This window comes from Callorhinchus milii, unplaced genomic scaffold (assembly GCF_018977255.1).
Source record: "Callorhinchus milii isolate IMCB2004 unplaced genomic scaffold, IMCB_Cmil_1.0 Scaffold8, whole genome shotgun sequence".
In the NCBI taxonomy this organism is placed as follows: domain Eukaryota; kingdom Metazoa; phylum Chordata; class Chondrichthyes; order Chimaeriformes; family Callorhinchidae; genus Callorhinchus; species Callorhinchus milii.
In genome coordinates, this window is record NW_024704749.1 from 1479440 (window position 1) to 1497609 (window position 18170).

Consider the following 18170-nt stretch of genomic DNA (forward strand, 5'->3'; position numbering starts at 1 on the left):
AATTCAATTTCATTCACAAAAAGAGGCTATTAAAAATAGCACAAGATTAAATGGGTTCGTACTCGGCCTTCCTTCCTGTTCATATAAAGGACTAACTGGCACCTATGATGGATTCGGGGTAGAGTGGGGGGGTCGAAGAAAATAAAGATTTATTTAATATGTGCCCACTTGTTGTGGAGTCTGTAACCACGGGGCACGAATATAAGATAGTGACTAGGAGATTTAAAAGAGTTTAGGAGGAACTACTTCACACAGAGACGTTAGAGAGAATGTGGGACTTGCTGCCCAAAGCAATGCTTGAATCAGAGAGTATAGATACATTTAATAGGAAGCTAGATATACACACACAGACTGTCCAGCGCCTCGGGACCTGATCTGACGCAAAAGGCGTTATATAAATGTTCATTTGTTTTGTATGAGGGAGAAGGGAATAGAAGGGTATGGGAGGAGTAAAGGATGAGTGGGGGCTCATAGAATCATAGAATATTACAGTACAGAAGGAGGCCATTCGGCCCATCGTGCCTGCCCTGGCTCTTTGGAAGAGCTTCCCAATCAGTCCCACTCCCCAGTTCTTTCTCCATATTCTTGTAAATCTTTCCTTTTCAAGTTCCTATCCAATTCCTTTTTTGAAAGTTGTTGTTGAATCTGTTTGCACCAGACATTAAGGCAGTGAATTCCACGTGGAATATAAACACCGGCATGGGCTACAATGGCCTGTTTCTGTGCTGTACAGTGTATATAAATCTAGCCTGGTAGTCAAATGAATCTGATGTTCAGTGTATGAATCGCCCATGTGAGATGGTGAAGCTAGGCTGTGCTGAGTTTGCTGATCTCCCCCGGGGGATAATAGAGGGGCTAAGAATAGCCTCTTTGAACAAGGATTAGACAATCAGCCAGAGTTTCTCCTCCAAACCGTCTCCTGATGAAGGATCCACGTATGTTAAATAGCCTGTGGACATTTGTCATCTGGGTTCACACTTTAACAAGTCAGTATAATAATGATAATAATAATAATCCTTGCATTTGATATAGTGCCTTATCACGTCAAGACGCTTAAATGATACTTACAACATTGAGAACGCCTCAAAGTGTTTACAAATTTCTGTACAATTTAGAGAATTTGTACACAAAAATATTTCACAACAGCCATGAAATGAAAGTCCAGTTTTATCTGGATAATCTTTGCACAGTGCCATAAGATTTTTATCGTCCACCTGAACAGGCAGATGGGACCCCAATTTACTGTCTCGTCAGAAGGACCAGCAACTGTGATAATGTAGCACTTCCCCAGTACTGTATTGGAGTGTCAGCCCAGACCATAAACTCAGTCCTGACAGTGGGTTTGAAGCTACAACCTTCAGATTCAAGAAGTGAGAATGCTACCAACTGACCCTTTGCCCTTTATGACTTGTGTTTTGTCTTTCTGCATCTATGCGTATTGATTGTAAAATGTTTGCCCCATTATAATGCTGGTTCGGATTTTATTTCACCAGTGGAGGTTTATAGTGTCGTGTTAGAGCACTCGCCTCACGGGCGAGAGGACCTGGGTTTGATTCCTGGGCGGAGTGAAAGCTTAGGCAAGTTTACTTACTCCAAACGCGTCAGTTTACCCAACAGTAAGTAGGAACCTGGTTGTTAATCGATTGGTGATCGCTTTCCAGGGTATGAATCCCTTCCAAAAAAAAAAAAAAATTACACAACTGTTTGTGGGACACTTCTGTGCGCAATTGGCTGCCGTGTTTCGCCCACAAAATTTAGTTTACAGTATATTCTGTGAAGCGCTTTGAGATGTCTTGAAGACGTGCCAAGGCTCTACATCAAATGCAAGGATTATTATTGATCACACTCTCTGTGACACGTGTTGCTTTTTTGGAATTATTTAAGTGAAAATGGCTATTGCTAGTGATTATCACATTATATTTTTCACCCCATTATTTATTGAATTACAGTGGAACACAAATAAAGCTGCAACCGCTTGAGGAATTTGACTACGTTTGTTGAACGTATAACCTGGCTGCATAGTTGACCCTTCCCCCCCCCCTCCCCGTTTCTGAGGGCAGTATTACAGATGCTCACTGGAGAAAAAATAGGCACTTGTCTTACTTACGTTTCAAACTGTAATTAACACACCTTATTTCTCCATCATTGTGGATAATGCATTAATGACATCTGACAGCGCTAAATTTAACTGGCTTACTTACAGTTACTGATCTATGAAGAGACGGATTGAAGCCAAGAAACTGTGTCAGGTCAAATGATTATCATTGAGATTTATTAACAACTCAGTTACAGTTATATTGTGCTGTGGCTCATAATTTAATAGTCAAGTCAGTCACAATAACTTTGTGCTACTGGTAAAGCAACAGGCAAGTGTACGTTTTAATGCCGAAGCCTTTGTAGGAAGAAAGTACGCGTGTGTGTGTAGTAAAGGCTGACACTCACTTTCCTCCAGTGACAAACAAAAGTTGGGTCAAAATATATAAGTTATGCAGCGAGAGCCTGTTTTGTAAGAATTTAGCCTCATTACAACAATTTCTAACCTGGAAATGACATAAGAAACTCCCCAAAGTACTGCTGTCAATCAAAAACCTTTGTGACCAATAGAATGCTCTACTAAATCCCAAATGCAGCTATTTTTAGACATCTCACAGTGAGATGTTAGTGAGATGTCTAAAAGTCACACAAACATCCACTTGCACAAAGTCATGTGCTGTGTCCAGCCTGATCTTAAACCGTCAAAAGGTCCTTAAAGATCCACAGTAATTGTCTCCATCAGTCTTAAAACCAACTTCAATCTTTCCCTTCTGAATGGTTTAAAGTGCCTCACTGGATTTTCTGTTAAGTGTGGTGACTGAATCCTGTAGGTGAAATTTGCACACAATTTGCCCACAAACACCCACAATGTGAAGCCCAATTTTATTTGGGAGATTTGTTGACCAGGTACCAGGACAAAGTCTCTTCAAAAAGTGTCACGTGATTATTAACGTCCACCTGAACAAGCAGCCGGGACCTCAGTGTAACTAACGTTCCTGACACTGCAGCACTCCAGTATTGAGCTGCAATCAGCTGAGACGATGAGCTAAAATGCTACATAACCCACTGAATCAGAGGTGAGGTGCTGTCCCAGGCTGAGACCAGGCTGAGGTTTACACCTGCCTTTGTGTGGCCTTTATCTGAAGCCCTGGTCCTTATACATTGACAATCGTTCCATTTGGTTTCAGGATTCATGAACCGGGGCCTGAGTCTCTTTGAAAGGAATATGCGTACAGCTATTGCAGGCACTTTGGGTTTGATTTTATTTGAGTTTGCCTAATTTCTCCCCTACTGAAGGATTAGGTTGACCCTAACCCTAACCCTCGTGTGAGGCTGTGTGAGAGAACTGACATTACCTACACATTTGATCTCTGAAATGAAGCAAAATGTACACAACAAGCATCTACTAAATAGTTTTAAGTAAAGGCTATGTTTTGGGTTCTGTAGCTGGAGCTGGACATTGACCGGGTTTCAGAGGAGCTGAGGAGAGCAATGCCGCACATGCAGCAGTACACGGCCAGAGTGCAGGAGATTCGGGCCTTGCTCACTGTGTAAGGTCACGTCTGCCAAACCACTGGGATCAGCACACTATTACACAAATGTAGAATTATGTTTGTACACATCAATAATCCAGTTTGTTATCTAAAATGTTGTTTCATAATTAAATATTTTTTTAAAATTAAATGGATTCAAAATTACATTAACGACCGATTAAGCTTCTTACTGGGGGATCACTACTTAGGAATAATGGTTCCAAGCTCAGTCGTGTGCAGATTACAGATATGCAATTTTTAAATTAAACATTAGGATTCTTAATAAATGTTGAGGGAGCTTAAATAGATTTGTGAAATTGTAAATACATTATGTAGGCAAACGCAGAGGCTCGCCCACACGCTTGCTTTGAGGCCTCTATTTTGAAGCTGGTAGTGAATTAAATAGCCGGGTCAGGCCCAAAAAAGTACAATCAAATTTTCAAAGATCCTTGTGAAATGCTAGTTTTATTTTATTCATTGGTCACTGCTCCTAATGGAATAAATCAACGGCAGTGACCATTAAAACACTCACACAATAGTCCACACTCTTCAAACCCCAAATATTCCTACAGCAACCACACACAACAAAAAGTACAGAATAAAAATACAATACTGGCACAACTTATTTTTTGGAAAAACTTGTACCAAATACCTTATTGTAATGCTGCACACGTGTGTGGATCTTTACACTTGTGAAATCCTAAAAAGTGATTGCCTAGAGCTATAAAAGAATCACATTATGAGCATAATTACCAACTTTTGGCAGTGATTTGTTGTGTAAAGAAGTGCTCAGTGAAACAAAAAATGTAACAAAATCTGGATCCCCCCATCCCATGGCTTTTGTAGATGGTTTGCATTAAATAGGAATGAGAATAGGACAAGGAAATTAGGATCTAATGACTTTCATTGCATAGAATTTTTTTGATACAAAATCTACAGATTTTGTAAAAATAAAAGTCGGACCAAAGCTTTCAACTTCCACATTCTAATTCCACTGTAGCTTTGTCCCATTTTACACTGAATTAAGTAATGCATTTCACATCAGGTGTATGAGTTTGCTTTTCCTCAAGTCATTTGAAGGCAGTTGGAAAGGTTTAAGGCTTAAACTGAAAGGTAATAAGCCCAAGATTATTGCATCTGCCTCCGAGATGTAGAAAAACACACCCACGTTAGCCCAAAGAAAGTTCAGCTGCAACAAGATTTGGTACAGTATTAGTTTATTTTCTCAAATGTAATTCAATGCATCAAGTGTTTTTTTTAGTATATAAAAATACTGCATAAACTAAAACAGTTAGAATGACCCAATGATTTCACCTGCAAGGAGTTATTCAGCAAATACTCTAGCATCACCCGTCCCTGGCAGTGTTTGCAGGAAACCCTGTGCCACTGCCATTCGGAACAGGGCCCCTCAACACACAACACTCAGGGCCCATCACCATCTGTCAGCATCCCATTCCTGGTGACCTGCCAGCTCTTCCCTCTGCCGGGAGTGGCTGACGCTGCACAAGCTCTGAAGGTCCTCTCCGCCCACAAGCGTCCTCGTTAAAGGAGCAGTTGAAGGATCTGATAGGTCAGTTCATCTCTGAAGAAGACGGCAGTGCCGGTCGTCATGGTTGAGCTGGTACCTTCGATGGAGGTGATGGGAGATGCTTCTGTGGCAAGGATGAAAGATTTAGACCTGCATTTCACTCCTCTTTGCTCCAATTCAACAAAGGAGTCAATAGGCGACAGTACTTGCATTACATGGACCCAAGGGCCTCGCCAAACCTGATCTTTTGTCCAGAATTAAGGTTAAAGGTGAAGTCTTTTGGTGCCTCAAAGATGAGAACGATGGTAGAGCCCAGGTTAAACTCGCCCAGGTGCTCGCCTTTTCTCATGGTGATCCCTTCTTTGTTGTTGTTTGTCACAAAGCTGAAATCGTTATAGGATCCTTTCATGTAGCGAGGGCTGTTGGTGTGCAGATCCTGCAGGAAAGAAGATAAAAGTTCCTCATTCCATGCAATATTCAAGCCACATCCTCGCTATCAAGTTATCAGACTGTCACCAGAGGATCCACTCAACTCCATTGCCAAACACGTCAACTTGGGAGTCGGCTGAAAGCCAAGGAGATACCGCTTCTTCCCCAGGAGGATATTCCTGTGGTCAGGAATGCCTGTATGTGCTTACTGACCATAATAATCATTGCATTTGATACAGTGCCTTATTCATCTTCAAGACGTCCCAAAGCGCTTCACAGAATACACTGTAAAGTGAATTGACTATATTTTTTGGGCGAAACACGGCAGTCGATTGCGCACAGCAATGTCCCACAAACAGTCGTGGTTCTTTATAAAGCTATGGTGCATTATCAATAATCAATTAATAAATGGGTAGATAATGTACAGCCCAAGATGGATTATTCATTGTACACATTTATGCTTAAAACCAGGAATCCTGTACAATGGGAGCTGCTGAGAAATGTTACAGCGCAAACAAACAAAGTCGAACACCTCAAAGCTTCCACATTGCCCTTTCAACAGTAAACCATCACTACAGCAGTTAGACCCAATTATTTAATTGCCCTAAATAGCATCCTCTATTTCCCCTTTGTTAGTGAAGGAGATTTTCGTCACAATCAGATAAAAAATGGCTTGAATCCCAAGGAGAGGTTACACTCACACTGTCAAAATAAATGCGAATTGATCCAACGTTTGTGGCTCCGACAGCCGTCAGCGAGAAGAACCCATGTATCCACTCGCCAGCGAGGACAACTCGTTCATTGTGACAGAATAGTTCCTTAATCCAGCGAGCAACACCAGGATTCACCGACATCAGGGAGCCTGGGCAACAGCAGAGAACATGTCAGAACAACAACAACTTGTATTTATACAGCCCTCCTCACACAGGGTAGCGTCCCAGAGCGCTTTCAATCCTCTCAAAATTCAGCAACCCTCTGCGAGATAAGGGAATGAATAAGTCTGAACTATTTTATGCTGTTAAGTGCATAACCAAAGAGTAACAGGCAATCTGTCTAAATAGAATTACATTTCAAAATACCTTTACTGTGCTGAAATGGCAAAGTGCCAGTATATCAGTACAAGACGACACTTGTAACTATTCAGTTGATGTTTCTAGATTCAGTTCCCCATTTTTGAGGGGTGGGAAGAGAAGAAAAGCTCCATTACTAATTGATCTTCTTTTACACAACTCTCAAATGCAGCCCCCCGCCCCCCACACCACCGACACTTCATGGAAGCATAGAATATTACAGCACAGAAGGAGGCCATTTGGCCCATCGTGCCTTTGCCGACTTTTTGTGGAGTCCTGTAGCTCAGTGGTTAGAGCACTCGCTTTGCAAGTGAGAGACCTGAGTTCAATTCCAGGCAGAGGGCGAAACCTTGGGCAAGTTTCCTTACTCCACACAGAGCCTAATAATAATCCCTCCAAAACCAAAAACAATAATAAATTGGTCATTTTCAATCTACCACTGTTTGTGGGACATTGCTGTGCGCAATTGGCTGCCGCGTTCGCCCACAAATATACAGTCAATTCACTTTACAGTGTGTTCTGTGAAGCGTTTTGGGACGTCCTCCCGACGTGAAAAGCGCTATATCAAATGCAAGGATTATTATTATTATTTTTAGAAGAACTACCCAATCAGTCCCACTCCCCCACATCCTTGCAAATGTTTCCTCTTTAATTCCCTTTTGAAGGTTGTTATTGAATCCTTCCCACCAGCCTTTCAGGCAGTGAATTCCAGACCACAACTCTCTGTAGAAAAAAATTCTCCACATCTCTTGCCAGTTGTCTCGATATTTTTGCTGCTAATACAAAAGATCGAATTATAAAGATATTCGATGTGCTTTTATTTGTCATAGAATTATCTCCTTCAGGACCTTGTCTGTGAGCCCTTAACATGGGAACCTTGACAGATGCTGTTCGGAGTGTATTTGATAATGGGGCACATCACAGGGGTCAAACTCACTCCAGCACTCGCACACAAGCTTTACAGTGGGGGTGGGGGTGGGGGTGGGGGGGCTAGTGATCAGGATTTAGATTGCTGATGTTTCGCTCTCACTTGAGAGGCTGAGGCTAACTGTAGTGTCAGTACTGTCGGTCTGGCAGCTGCTGATTTCAGGACCAAACCTGGAAGTTGGATTGTGCCTTTACAAACAGATACAAGGAAACCCAATTATAATATCCTTCAATTATAGTGTTGCCCTGAGCGGGTCTCCTGTGAATCTGCACCCACTGGAAGCTTGGTTTTCGGTGTCAGCCAGCCAGCTTCCTGTACGTCTGGGTTGTCAGGTCACTGTTTACGGCATCTCCCGCCCACAGTGCACGTCCTTCACTGAGGATGTGACATCAATACTCAGGAAGTTCCTTGTACATTGCAAACAGGAAGCAACATTAGTGGTCACCTAATTTCCTAGGACTCAGTAAATTTTCCACATCTCATTTTGAGCTCAAGCAATGACACAATTGGACCATCCCGAGCACCTAAACAAGGTTACCTCACACGAAGAACGTTAAGAGAGCGCTATGTAACAAATGTGTTCTGCCTGAAATGTCTTACTCTGTGAATTGTTCTTGCTCAAGTAAAAATTGGCTTCAGAACACAGACTCTGTCTGCACCGTACAACAAGAACAAGAGACAGATTCAACTCCAAAAAACATTTAGATTTTTTTCTGTAGATTCATTGTGCAGTGAATGCTGCAGCACAGAGGCTAATAGCCAATACCTAACAAGGCAAGTTGCTCTGCCTCTCATGCAGATTATAATAATAATCCTTGCATTTGACACAGCACCTTATCAGTCTTCGAGACTTCTCAAAGCGCTTCACAGAGTATACTGTAAAGTGAATTGACTGTATATATTTGCGGGTGAAACGCGGCAGCCGATTGCGGACAGCAGTGCCCCACAAACAGTCGTGGATTGAGTGACCAAATTATTAATTGTTTTGAAGGGATTATTACCCATAGAAAAACGATCCGCCAATCGACTGACAACCAGGTTCCTACTTACTGCTGGTAAACAAAGGCGTGTGCAGTAAGGAAACTTGCCCAACGTTTCACGCTGCCCAGGAATCGAACCCAGGTCCTCTCACTTGCGAGGCGAGTGCTCTAAACCACTGAGATTCACGACTCCAGGTTGGAGGACTTTTCCCCAGCCTTGGCCATATTCTTACTAGGAGCTGGAATGCAGACAGGAGGAGGAGGAAGAGGGCTCTCAATTGAAGGAATTATGATCTTGATGGAGACAATGTGATGAGGTTCAGGCAATTTCTGCATTGAATTCAAGATCCTCATCCTCCCCTACAATGCCATTCACGGCCTCGCTCCCTCCTACCTCTCCGACCTACTATCCCCCTACCTACCTGCCCGTACCCTCCGTTCCTCTGGCTCCGGTCTGCTCCACATCCCCGCCCCAACCGCCCTACCATCGGTGGCCGGGCCTTCAGCCTCTCAGCCCCGAGGCTCTGGAACTCTATCCCCCAGTGCCTTCGCCGCCTCCTCCCTTTCCTCCTTCAAGGCCGGTCTCAAAACCTTTCTCTTTGACCGCGCCTTCAGCTCCCCTCTCGACTCTCTACCCCCTCCTCGCTTCCTCCCTTCCCTCCCCTCATCCTGACCATTTCCCCAATGCTCGGGTCCTGACCCAACTGTCAGCGCCTTGGGACGTCCTCCCGACGTGAAAGGCGCTCTATAAATGGAATCTTGTTGTTGTTGTTCCTGTGTGTTCAGAACAGGAGTCTTGAAAAACATCTTGAATTGTATGTTGTGATAAATATACCCCGCTCCTGTTTCTTTTCCCAACACTAGAACACTTTTAAGTTCTACACTGTGGTTTCTTTACTGGGTTTGATTAAATGCGGAAACATTGTACCTGGGAAATGGCGTCTATGTGAAACTCTCCAGTCAGTAGGTGAGTGAAAACAGTGATAGTCGCCAGGCGCCAGGTAAATAACACAGTGGTACAGATCATTGCCTTCCTTGGTCACCAGTTGATCCTGGAATGTCTCAGTTTTACCTGAAAGTTAAAACAAAAACAAATTATGCCGTAACTTGCAATGAGTGCCCGACATGAGATTGGGCTCACAGGGGCCGAGTTGAACATGTAGCTAACATGAATTGCTGAGACTCACAGACAAACAGTGGCTTGTTACGGAAATGCTCATGGACTGAAATTTAGCTTGTGCTACAAACTTCAGAAGAAGGGAGAAAAATGAAGGTGGTGAGAGAGAGAGAAAGCAGAACAACATGACTTCAGGTTACTTGCTTTTCACAGAACTCTTTTTTTTGTTAGAAGTTCGTGCTTGAAGGTTTAGTTGAGGAAGGCCAGGACGAGGCTCATGTGGAGCATAAACACTGGCATAGACCAGTTAGGTCGAATGGCCTGTTTCTGTGCTGTATATTCTAATGAGTTCCAATGTATTCCTTTCACATTGAGAGGCCTCAAAACACTTCTACAGATTAGACTGTAAAGTGTAGTGTAATTCGTAGGCAAACACGGCGGCTAATTTGCGCAGAGCAATGTCCCACAAACAGCCAGGAAGTGAATGGCTGATTGCATTTGGCCATTTCGACACATCAAATAGGAAGCAACATATTCAAACTGAAGTCTTTAAAAAGAGGAAATGTTTATTCAGCTATAACATTTTAAATGGGGTTGAAAAGGTAAAATCCACAGCAAGACAAAGAGGACGTAGGTTTAGAAAAACAAAGGGAAATTCCAGCAGAGTCACTGGGCAGCTACTGATGTCCATTGAATTTCCCATAATTAGATAAGTGGACAGATCTCCTTATGGAGTAAATCACAGACAAGTAGCAGGATCTTTTGATTTGGAGAGAACGCCATTAATTAGAGGCCAATTATTGTTAAAGCTGGTGAATGCCTCGCTCCAGGGCTCGTTACAACAACAACAACTTGCATTTATATAACGCCCTTCACATGGGGCAGCTTGACAGTGTCAGAGTCTGACCCTGAGCCAGTGGGAGAGGGAGGCATGGAGGTGACTGTAAGTCTGATCAAAAAGGAAGGTTCTTAGCGGGATTTGAAAGTGGGGAGGAAGGGGGAAAGGCGGAGGGATTGAGGGAGAGTTCCAGAGTGTAGTGGCTGAAGGCACGGCCACCGATGGTTACAGCAGCTTGAGAATGGAGACAATAGCGGGATACAGGCAGCTGGTGATGCATTGCTAAGCAGAACAACAGACAGACTGCAGGGAGGAGGGTGGTATTTCCACAATACTGTTGGCACAGGCCATAACTATTAGAGCTTTAATTCAAAACAAATCCAAGACTTACTATTGCTGATCTCCAGGTTCTCACACCAGGTCTGGGGGCCCAGGAAAGTCTCCAGTGAATACGTCACTCCCTTCACTTGCTCGACCTCACAGTTCTTCACCCTCCCAAAGTGAAGGATCTTTCCATCAGAAGGGCTGATCTAGAAAACCCCAATGCGGAGACACCATCACTCAGCGACTCAACCCACGTATGTGTAGTCAGTCGTCATAATCCTCACACTCAATGGTTTACATTGATCTCGTGGGATAAACCTTTTTGTTTTCAAAATGTAAAATGTCACCTTACTGTCTCTGTCTACAGGGCAATCTAACAGAACACATCTAGGCTACTGTGGGCAACAAACGGGTTCATTCCTGGCCTGCCACACAATACCAAGATGCAACACATCACGTGCCTTTCTGTTGGGCGCAGTTTAGTTCTCGGGTGAGACACCAGCTATGAAAGATGATACGACCCTCAATATGTTTGTGGCATAGAATCATAGATTATTACAGCACAGAAGGAGGCCATTTGGCCCATCGTGTCTGTGCTGGCTCTTTGGAAGAGCCACCTAATCAATCCCACTGCCCGCTCTCTCCCCATATCCTTGCAAGTTTTTCCTCTTCAAGTTCCTATCCAATTCCCTTTGGAAAGTTGTCACTGAATCCGTTTCCACCACCATTTTTAAAATAAAACAATTTAAAATGATAATGCAAATGATTTACCACAAGACCAATGTCTAGGTTGCCCGAAAGCTACAATAAAGCCCTAGTTAGCTGGCACTGCTACATCATTGAGAACAGTAAGCAGAGAAGCAGACCAGTGTGTGGTCATTCACCTCTAGGACCTGATGATGCAGTAGTGGAGTATTGGTAACTTTACTCTGCATATCTGACTCCTGACTTGGGAGTGCTCCACACTGCCAGCAAACCTCTAAAATGGGATAGTGTTCGATTTGACAATTCTAACATCCCTCCTATTAAATTAGTTTAATACAAACCACACACAAAGGAAAGAAAACCAATCATTGTCCTATCACAGAAAGAGAAAAGAGATTATTCTTCAATTGGCTGATATCTACCATAAGCTAAACTCGATCTTAAAAGGCGCCTTGAGGTGAAAGGCAGTGAAAGCACTCTCTCAGGTACCAAAATACAGCAGAATCTTACCACACAGTGAGAGCCACAGACAGGGCGCGCCTGAGGTTTAAGCTTTCGGCGGAAGAATTCACTGAGGTTTCGGTAATGTTGCAAGTCCTCCACTGCAGCTTCTTTCATATTTACACCAAATGTCCATATGTACAGGTTGTAGACTGGCTTTCGCATCCACGTTGGCAGCTCCACCTGATTCAAGCGTCCCCAGGCCCGGGAAAGCAATCTAGTGGGAATAGATTTGTACAAGCCAACCTGCAAGAGGCAGATTAAGCACATTTAATTGCCTTCGTAGTTTGCCAGTACCGTATGAATTCAACCAGGATGGGATTGAATATATACAGTACAACCATTAGTGTCAAAATACATCAATATTCCTATGGAAAAATATTCAAGGTGGTAAAACATGAAATATAAGACAATTGTTTTGTTTTCCCTAGATGTGAATGAGGGGTGTCTAAAACACGGTTAGTGTGTGTATGATCTCAAGCACATACATTAAAGAGAATTTGTTTTATCAAAAAGGCTGTTCCTGTACATAATGGCTTCTGATTAAAAGAGTATATGAATTAAAGTGGTTTCCGATAATCACATGCGAGACTCAACACCACAGCAGGTGTAGCAGATGGTGACATCATTTAGGTTTAAAAACATGTGAAATTATCATTGGCAGCAACAGTTCCTGGTTTCAAAATTTGACCATTTGATCACGAGAATTAAAAGAAAAAGTCGGGGTCGATCCCAACCCTGTAAACTAACAAGACCACTTACTCCCCTCAGACAACCCGTTTCTATCAACAATTGATTATCGTAATTACAGCCAAACAATCAAAATGTTTGAACTGAGATATTTTGCACTGTGCCCGGAAGCAGCTTTTTCCTGGTTGGGGATGTCATTTGACACTCGATAACGTAACTGAGAACTGCCCAAAATACACAAACGTCCAGTGGAAAGTGCTCCTGCCACAATGCTCTCTCTGCAGTGACCAAAGGTCTTTCACAGACACACAACTGTTTTTTTTTTTAAATCAGAAAAATAAACACCGACTCATTGTACTTCAAACACCAGCAACCAGCTCTGTGCTGGAGACTGATGTTAGGTTAGGATGTTGACTACGCAGCACAATAATATTAGGATTCAGAGCTGAATCCATTTCCTGTAAAGCAGTTCCAGATCTCAAATGCTTCCCTGACGACAGGAAGAATCACAAGAGATGAAGTTGTGTGCGTGTGTGCGCATGTGTGTGAGTGTGTGTTTGCACTACCTATTGGCTGGTGTAGTGGTGGGGTGATGGGACCACTGCTCAGTGTTGGGCAGAGATGGGGAAGTGAGGTAGGAAAGAGCTCGATGGGCAATGGAAGTAACAAAAAAAAACAATGTTCAGGAAATAATTAACAACGGAAAAGAGTTGGATACAAAACTAAGAGGGCATCTAAACCAGCATTCAGTTTCTACTGCAAGAAGATAAAATTGGTACCTCAACAACTTGCATATAAAGAGGATAGTGTCAGAAATTTGATTACAGCAGCATTCAACAGCATCCCTTTCCCTCTCCCCCCAAATCCAACCAGAAGTCAACATGTCAATCAGAAGACATGGTCTCGTCCTTACAAACGTTACATTACCTACCGTAGGTATGATCTGTCATTTTGGTCAGATGACCTTCCCCTACTCCGCTGTATACAAGGCTTTGTTCTGAGCCGCACCCTTAGTTCGTTGGTCGGAGGAGGCAGCACTGAGACCTCGATCGTAACAAACGATAGCAATGTAACACACACAAACTCAAACAGTTCCAAACAGCACCTGGGCAGAAAGAGAAATCAAGCAGCAGGCTGGGCAGAGAATCTGCACATGGAGATGAACTTATGTGAAAAAAAAATGAGAAGTCCCTGGTAATGCAGATAATCTTGAAAAACCTCTACATATATAGTTAAAAAAAGGATTTATAGCAAAGTAACCCCAAAGTAATACAGAAAGTGGACTCTGCAGGCCGGGATGTGGAGACCAGCTTCGTGATGAACGGCAGCACTGACTGAGGTGCGAGTTGTGTGGAGCTCAGGAAAAACATGCAACTTACTCCAGGCAGCATCAAGAGAAACGGTTTGGTCAGAGCACGGAGAGAGAATAGGCCTCAATGTTCTCTAGGTTCTTCTCCTGTGGTGAGATGCATTACACTTCCCAGCTCACTAACCTCTCCCTGAGGCTTTGTTCTCGTAGGAGACTAACAGCGGCCTCGACTAGACAATAATCTCGGGTGCCCTCTACACAGAATCCTAAAACTGTGCACATCAAGAAATTCCTACTTCCTTTCAATTAAAGAAAGGGGAGGGGGGGGGGGAAGAGATAAAACTCTTGGCACCATGAAATCCTGAGACCTCAATGCAAACAGAGAAATTGTTTTGGAAAATGGTCCTTTTAGCTGGCCTTTCCACGTGCCAAATGAAATGTGTGGCTCTCCTAAATCGTGCAGTTTACCAAGCCCGGCTGTGGCTGCAAGAAACTTAAGATCATACAAACCCGAGGGTAAATTTAAATTTGAATAGGTCAAACTCAAATCTCAACTACTTACTACGTGCAGTTCCCAACCCTGGACACCACAGGGATTTCCTACCAATGTAGGCTACAAGTTCAAATACTATGTGACTGAATCTTTGGCCAACTGGAGGAGAGATGCCGGTGTGTCATTTTTGAAAAAATATTGAATGATCGTCCCCAATGGGTTAAAATTATGATCCCACCATCATCCCTAAATTATTTTCCTTTTCTCACTTTGGAGGGGAAGCCGTTCACAGCTTATTTCAGAAATGCTTAGTGTCGTTTCGCTCATCTTGTGAAGAGCATTCCTGCCAATCAAAGGCTCCATGTCACGTCTGCCGGCCATGATCATGGATCTTACCTACAGGAGATCGATTGAGACTATAAAGATGGTTAGAGAGAGTAGGTCTGAGAACCAGGATTTTGTCACCAAAATAAATGCCTGGGTTCCTCCCAACACTAATGTTGTGAATAATCTCGTCTCCAAGAGCAAATTAACAAAAGGCATCAAGAACTTCCTCATTCAGAAATTGGCTGCCTACCGCATTTCATCCACAAAATGTACAGTCACTACACTTCACAGTATATTCTGTGAAGCGCTTTGAGACGTCTCGAAGTCGTGATAAGGCGCTACATCAAATGCAAGGATTATTAATATTTACACGCAGTCTGAGCGTCTCCAACCTGAGGGGTCCTGACTGATCAATCTCTTTCTTTGGATAGACCTATTGGACACGTGTGAGTTTCAATCTTGTCCTCACTGTCCACAACCCAACAAGTTTTTGCAAGATTTATCAAGGTCGTAAAGGCAAGGTCACGTTCTTCCCTTTCTTACGCATCACAATTAACGCCCACTGGGATGGGTGCAGATATGACCCTTCACCAAATAAACTGGTGGAACAGGCTCCATGGCTGAGCTGACTCCTAAGCTGCTTGATGCTGATATCCTGAGATTATTGCGCACATGCTCATGAACAGCCTATTGGTAGTGGTACCTGTATTTGTCTGCACATTTTATCTGACTGAGCTTTGTAGAAATCAGGATTGTTGCCAAACTGATTAATTGTAGGTCTATGAAGCGCCAACCCAAACAGAACTTGATACAATGCCTAGAATCCAAAGTATTTTGCAAAATCAATTGTTTGCCAGGCTGTCTGGCTCTTTCTGGAGGAAAAGGAATCTTGCCCTACACCAGAATCACTGTTCAGTCACTATGGAGAAAACCTATTAAAAGTCTGTGTAATTAAGGCTTCTCAGTTGTCATGGGAATTCTACATTGATTGCCTGCTCCAGGAACATGTGCCCCAAAAGTCCCAGAATTTTCCCACAGTATTTCAGTTGTCATCTATCTACATGAGTGTGTGTGTGTGTATGTGAAGGGGGAAGAGAAGAGAGGAACCATGGTAATGCATTATTGCATTAGGTCTAAAATGAAATTGATGAGTCTGTTTCCTACCAGGAATTGTTTCTTTATCCACAGAGTAATAAATGACTGGAATTGGTTGCCAAGAAGGGAAATGGAAGCCAGGATACTGGACTTGTTTATAAACAGCTCTATTCTGAGATGAGAAGATGGTGGGGAGGTGGGGGGGGGGGGTGGAAAATAGTGAATAGAGGATCTTCTGGAAGGATGAGATTGAGTGGGTCCTCATCTGACCCAGTGTTGTGATTTTATGAATTATGTAAATTCCCAGTTTTGCAGGATTTTCACACCAACATCCCGGAATAAAGGAAGGCTGATAAACAGTTTCTTCTTCTGTACTTTCTCCTGCTCTTCTCCAATCTTCCTAATCAATATCCTCTTGATAACTGCAATGATTCCGAGAACACCATTCACCCATCTGTGTTGAATGGGGCTGAGTTGCTCACAGAAGCCTTGGCTGAACAGCTTTGTGACTCGCGCTGGAGAAGTCTTGCGAGTCCTCAAAAAGAACTCAAAATCTGCTCAAATTTTGAATGATAAAGTTGTCAATAGGGAGGAGAATCCAGAAAATACTATGGTCTCAGGGAATTCTTTTGCTAAATTTGAACGAGGTTTCACACTTTTGAAAGTTAGCGATAGATCAGGACTACAGATATTGTACGAATTGGTTCCTGGGAAATTTCCATGACACTGGACTGTAATCTTGACAATGGCAATGACTGAAGACTGAACGACTCTGAAACAAGAACAGCACCTCTAAGTCTCCAGATGTGCCTCCATAGTCCAGTATTGAGATACAGAAATTAGCAAAGCAACAAATGAGAAAGGAAGACGTCTTAAAAACAGATGTTGTTGAAGATTATGGTGAAAAACAATCAAGATTGCACAAAAAGAAATCAAGCCTCCAAAAAAACACAGGACTGTGAAAAGAACCGTATCACAAGGGGTGTGTTTGTGAACATCAAGAGGGATGGGACACCTCCGAAGGTTAAACGTTTGCCAACATTCAGCATCAAAGCTCACACGTGAGAGAATGGCCACTTGGGCAAAGGCAAAAACAGTCAAACTCACTCAAACTCGCCTCCAGTCAAACTTCACGCCTGCTGCTGATAAGAGAATAACTAGGTGTTTGGCTCTAAAAGAATAGATAAATAATGGAATAGATAAAGGAAGATCACCTGAGCAAAAGGGTCATTAATCAAAAAAGTCCCTGAACAATATCCCCTTCCAACGTGGATAACAGGGAGAGCTTGTAAAGGGGTTGTTGAATGAATAAGAAATAATTATGCCGTTTGCAATCTATACTTAGTGAAATGCACTATTTGGAACGAGATTCAAGGATTTGATAGCAAAGGAACGACAGGCTGCAATGTGGGAAGGGATTTCTTGTACATCTTCTGTAAAAAGACGGTGCTAATCTCCACTAACCCCAAACCACAGCAAGATTTTTAAAAAATAAATTAATAATTAAAAATGAAGTCATATCAAATTCAGCCTCTACCAGTAGCGTTTATTTTTTTAAAAAAGTTTCTTAATGTTTGAGCCGTCAAAATAAGGGCAGCTACAAAGTCTCGAACACGTATAAGCAAAGGATCGTTCTAAAGACTGAATGACGTCTTAGCTGACGTCTGAAACAGCAATAGAGACACCCACAACAAGATTGGTTTCCTCAGATTTGACAGCTCTCAGTCACTTTAATTATTTAGGATCCCAGTACAATGATACAAGACCCTGGTATATAACATTTTTAATCTATCTTTCTCCCCCCTTCTTCTGATTCACTTTCTGAATTCTCTTCCATCTTCATTTCTTCACAGTTATCATCTTACTTTAATTCTATTTTCCCCTCCTAAGGGAGAGCTTTTCCTGATTTACCCAGATTTATCTATGATGGACTGATGGACAGAGAGGCTGGTACAAAAGTGCTGCAACTTGCCGATTTATTCTGGCCTTGTCTCAAGTTCCTAGGCTTTTTAAATTGGATTTGCTCGGCTTTGAAAATAATCTATCTTCTCCGCTGTCTCACTCCAAGTCTTTTCACAACCGACGGAAAGAGAAACATCTCACTTGCAGCTCGCCATCAAACGTTTTCTTGGGCTAGCTGCTAAGTGCATGAGAATCACAGAGTGACACGCTCTCTTGATTTGCTCCTATCCACCTCAGGAAGCTTTCGTTCACATAGACATCCCTAAATAACTCCGCCAAGCTTGAGAGATACTTCGTTTCTTTTAAAT

The 18170-nt window shown here is 42.8% G+C and overlaps 2 protein-coding genes across 6 annotated transcripts in view; one reads left to right on the forward strand and one right to left on the reverse strand.

Moving 5' to 3' along the window:
- Window positions 1-3807, forward strand: part of sfi1 (SFI1 centrin binding protein) — a 48148-nt gene extending 44341 nt beyond the window's left edge. For both annotated transcript variants that reach the window (XM_007910898.2, XM_007910899.2), the window contains exon 32: window positions 3481-3807. In XM_007910898.2, the coding sequence (XP_007909089.2) occupies window positions 3481-3588 (108 nt within the window). In that variant the 3' untranslated portion in view covers window positions 3589-3807. The remainder of the gene's footprint in view (window positions 1-3480) is intronic.
- A 205-nt stretch (window positions 3808-4012) lies between these two features.
- Window positions 4013-18170, reverse strand: part of pisd (phosphatidylserine decarboxylase) — a 63551-nt gene continuing 49393 nt past the window's right edge. For all 4 annotated transcript variants that reach the window (XM_007910903.2, XM_042337545.1, XM_007910901.2 and 1 more), the window contains 5 exons: window positions 11996-12232; window positions 10848-10986; window positions 9430-9573; window positions 6225-6385; window positions 4013-5530 (listed from right to left, as the gene is read on the reverse strand). In XM_007910903.2, coding sequence (XP_007909094.1) covers window positions 5306-5530; window positions 6225-6385; window positions 9430-9573; window positions 10848-10986; window positions 11996-12232 — 906 coding nt within the window. In that variant the 3' untranslated portion in view covers window positions 4013-5305. The remainder of the gene's footprint in view (window positions 5531-6224; window positions 6386-9429; window positions 9574-10847; window positions 10987-11995; window positions 12233-18170) is intronic.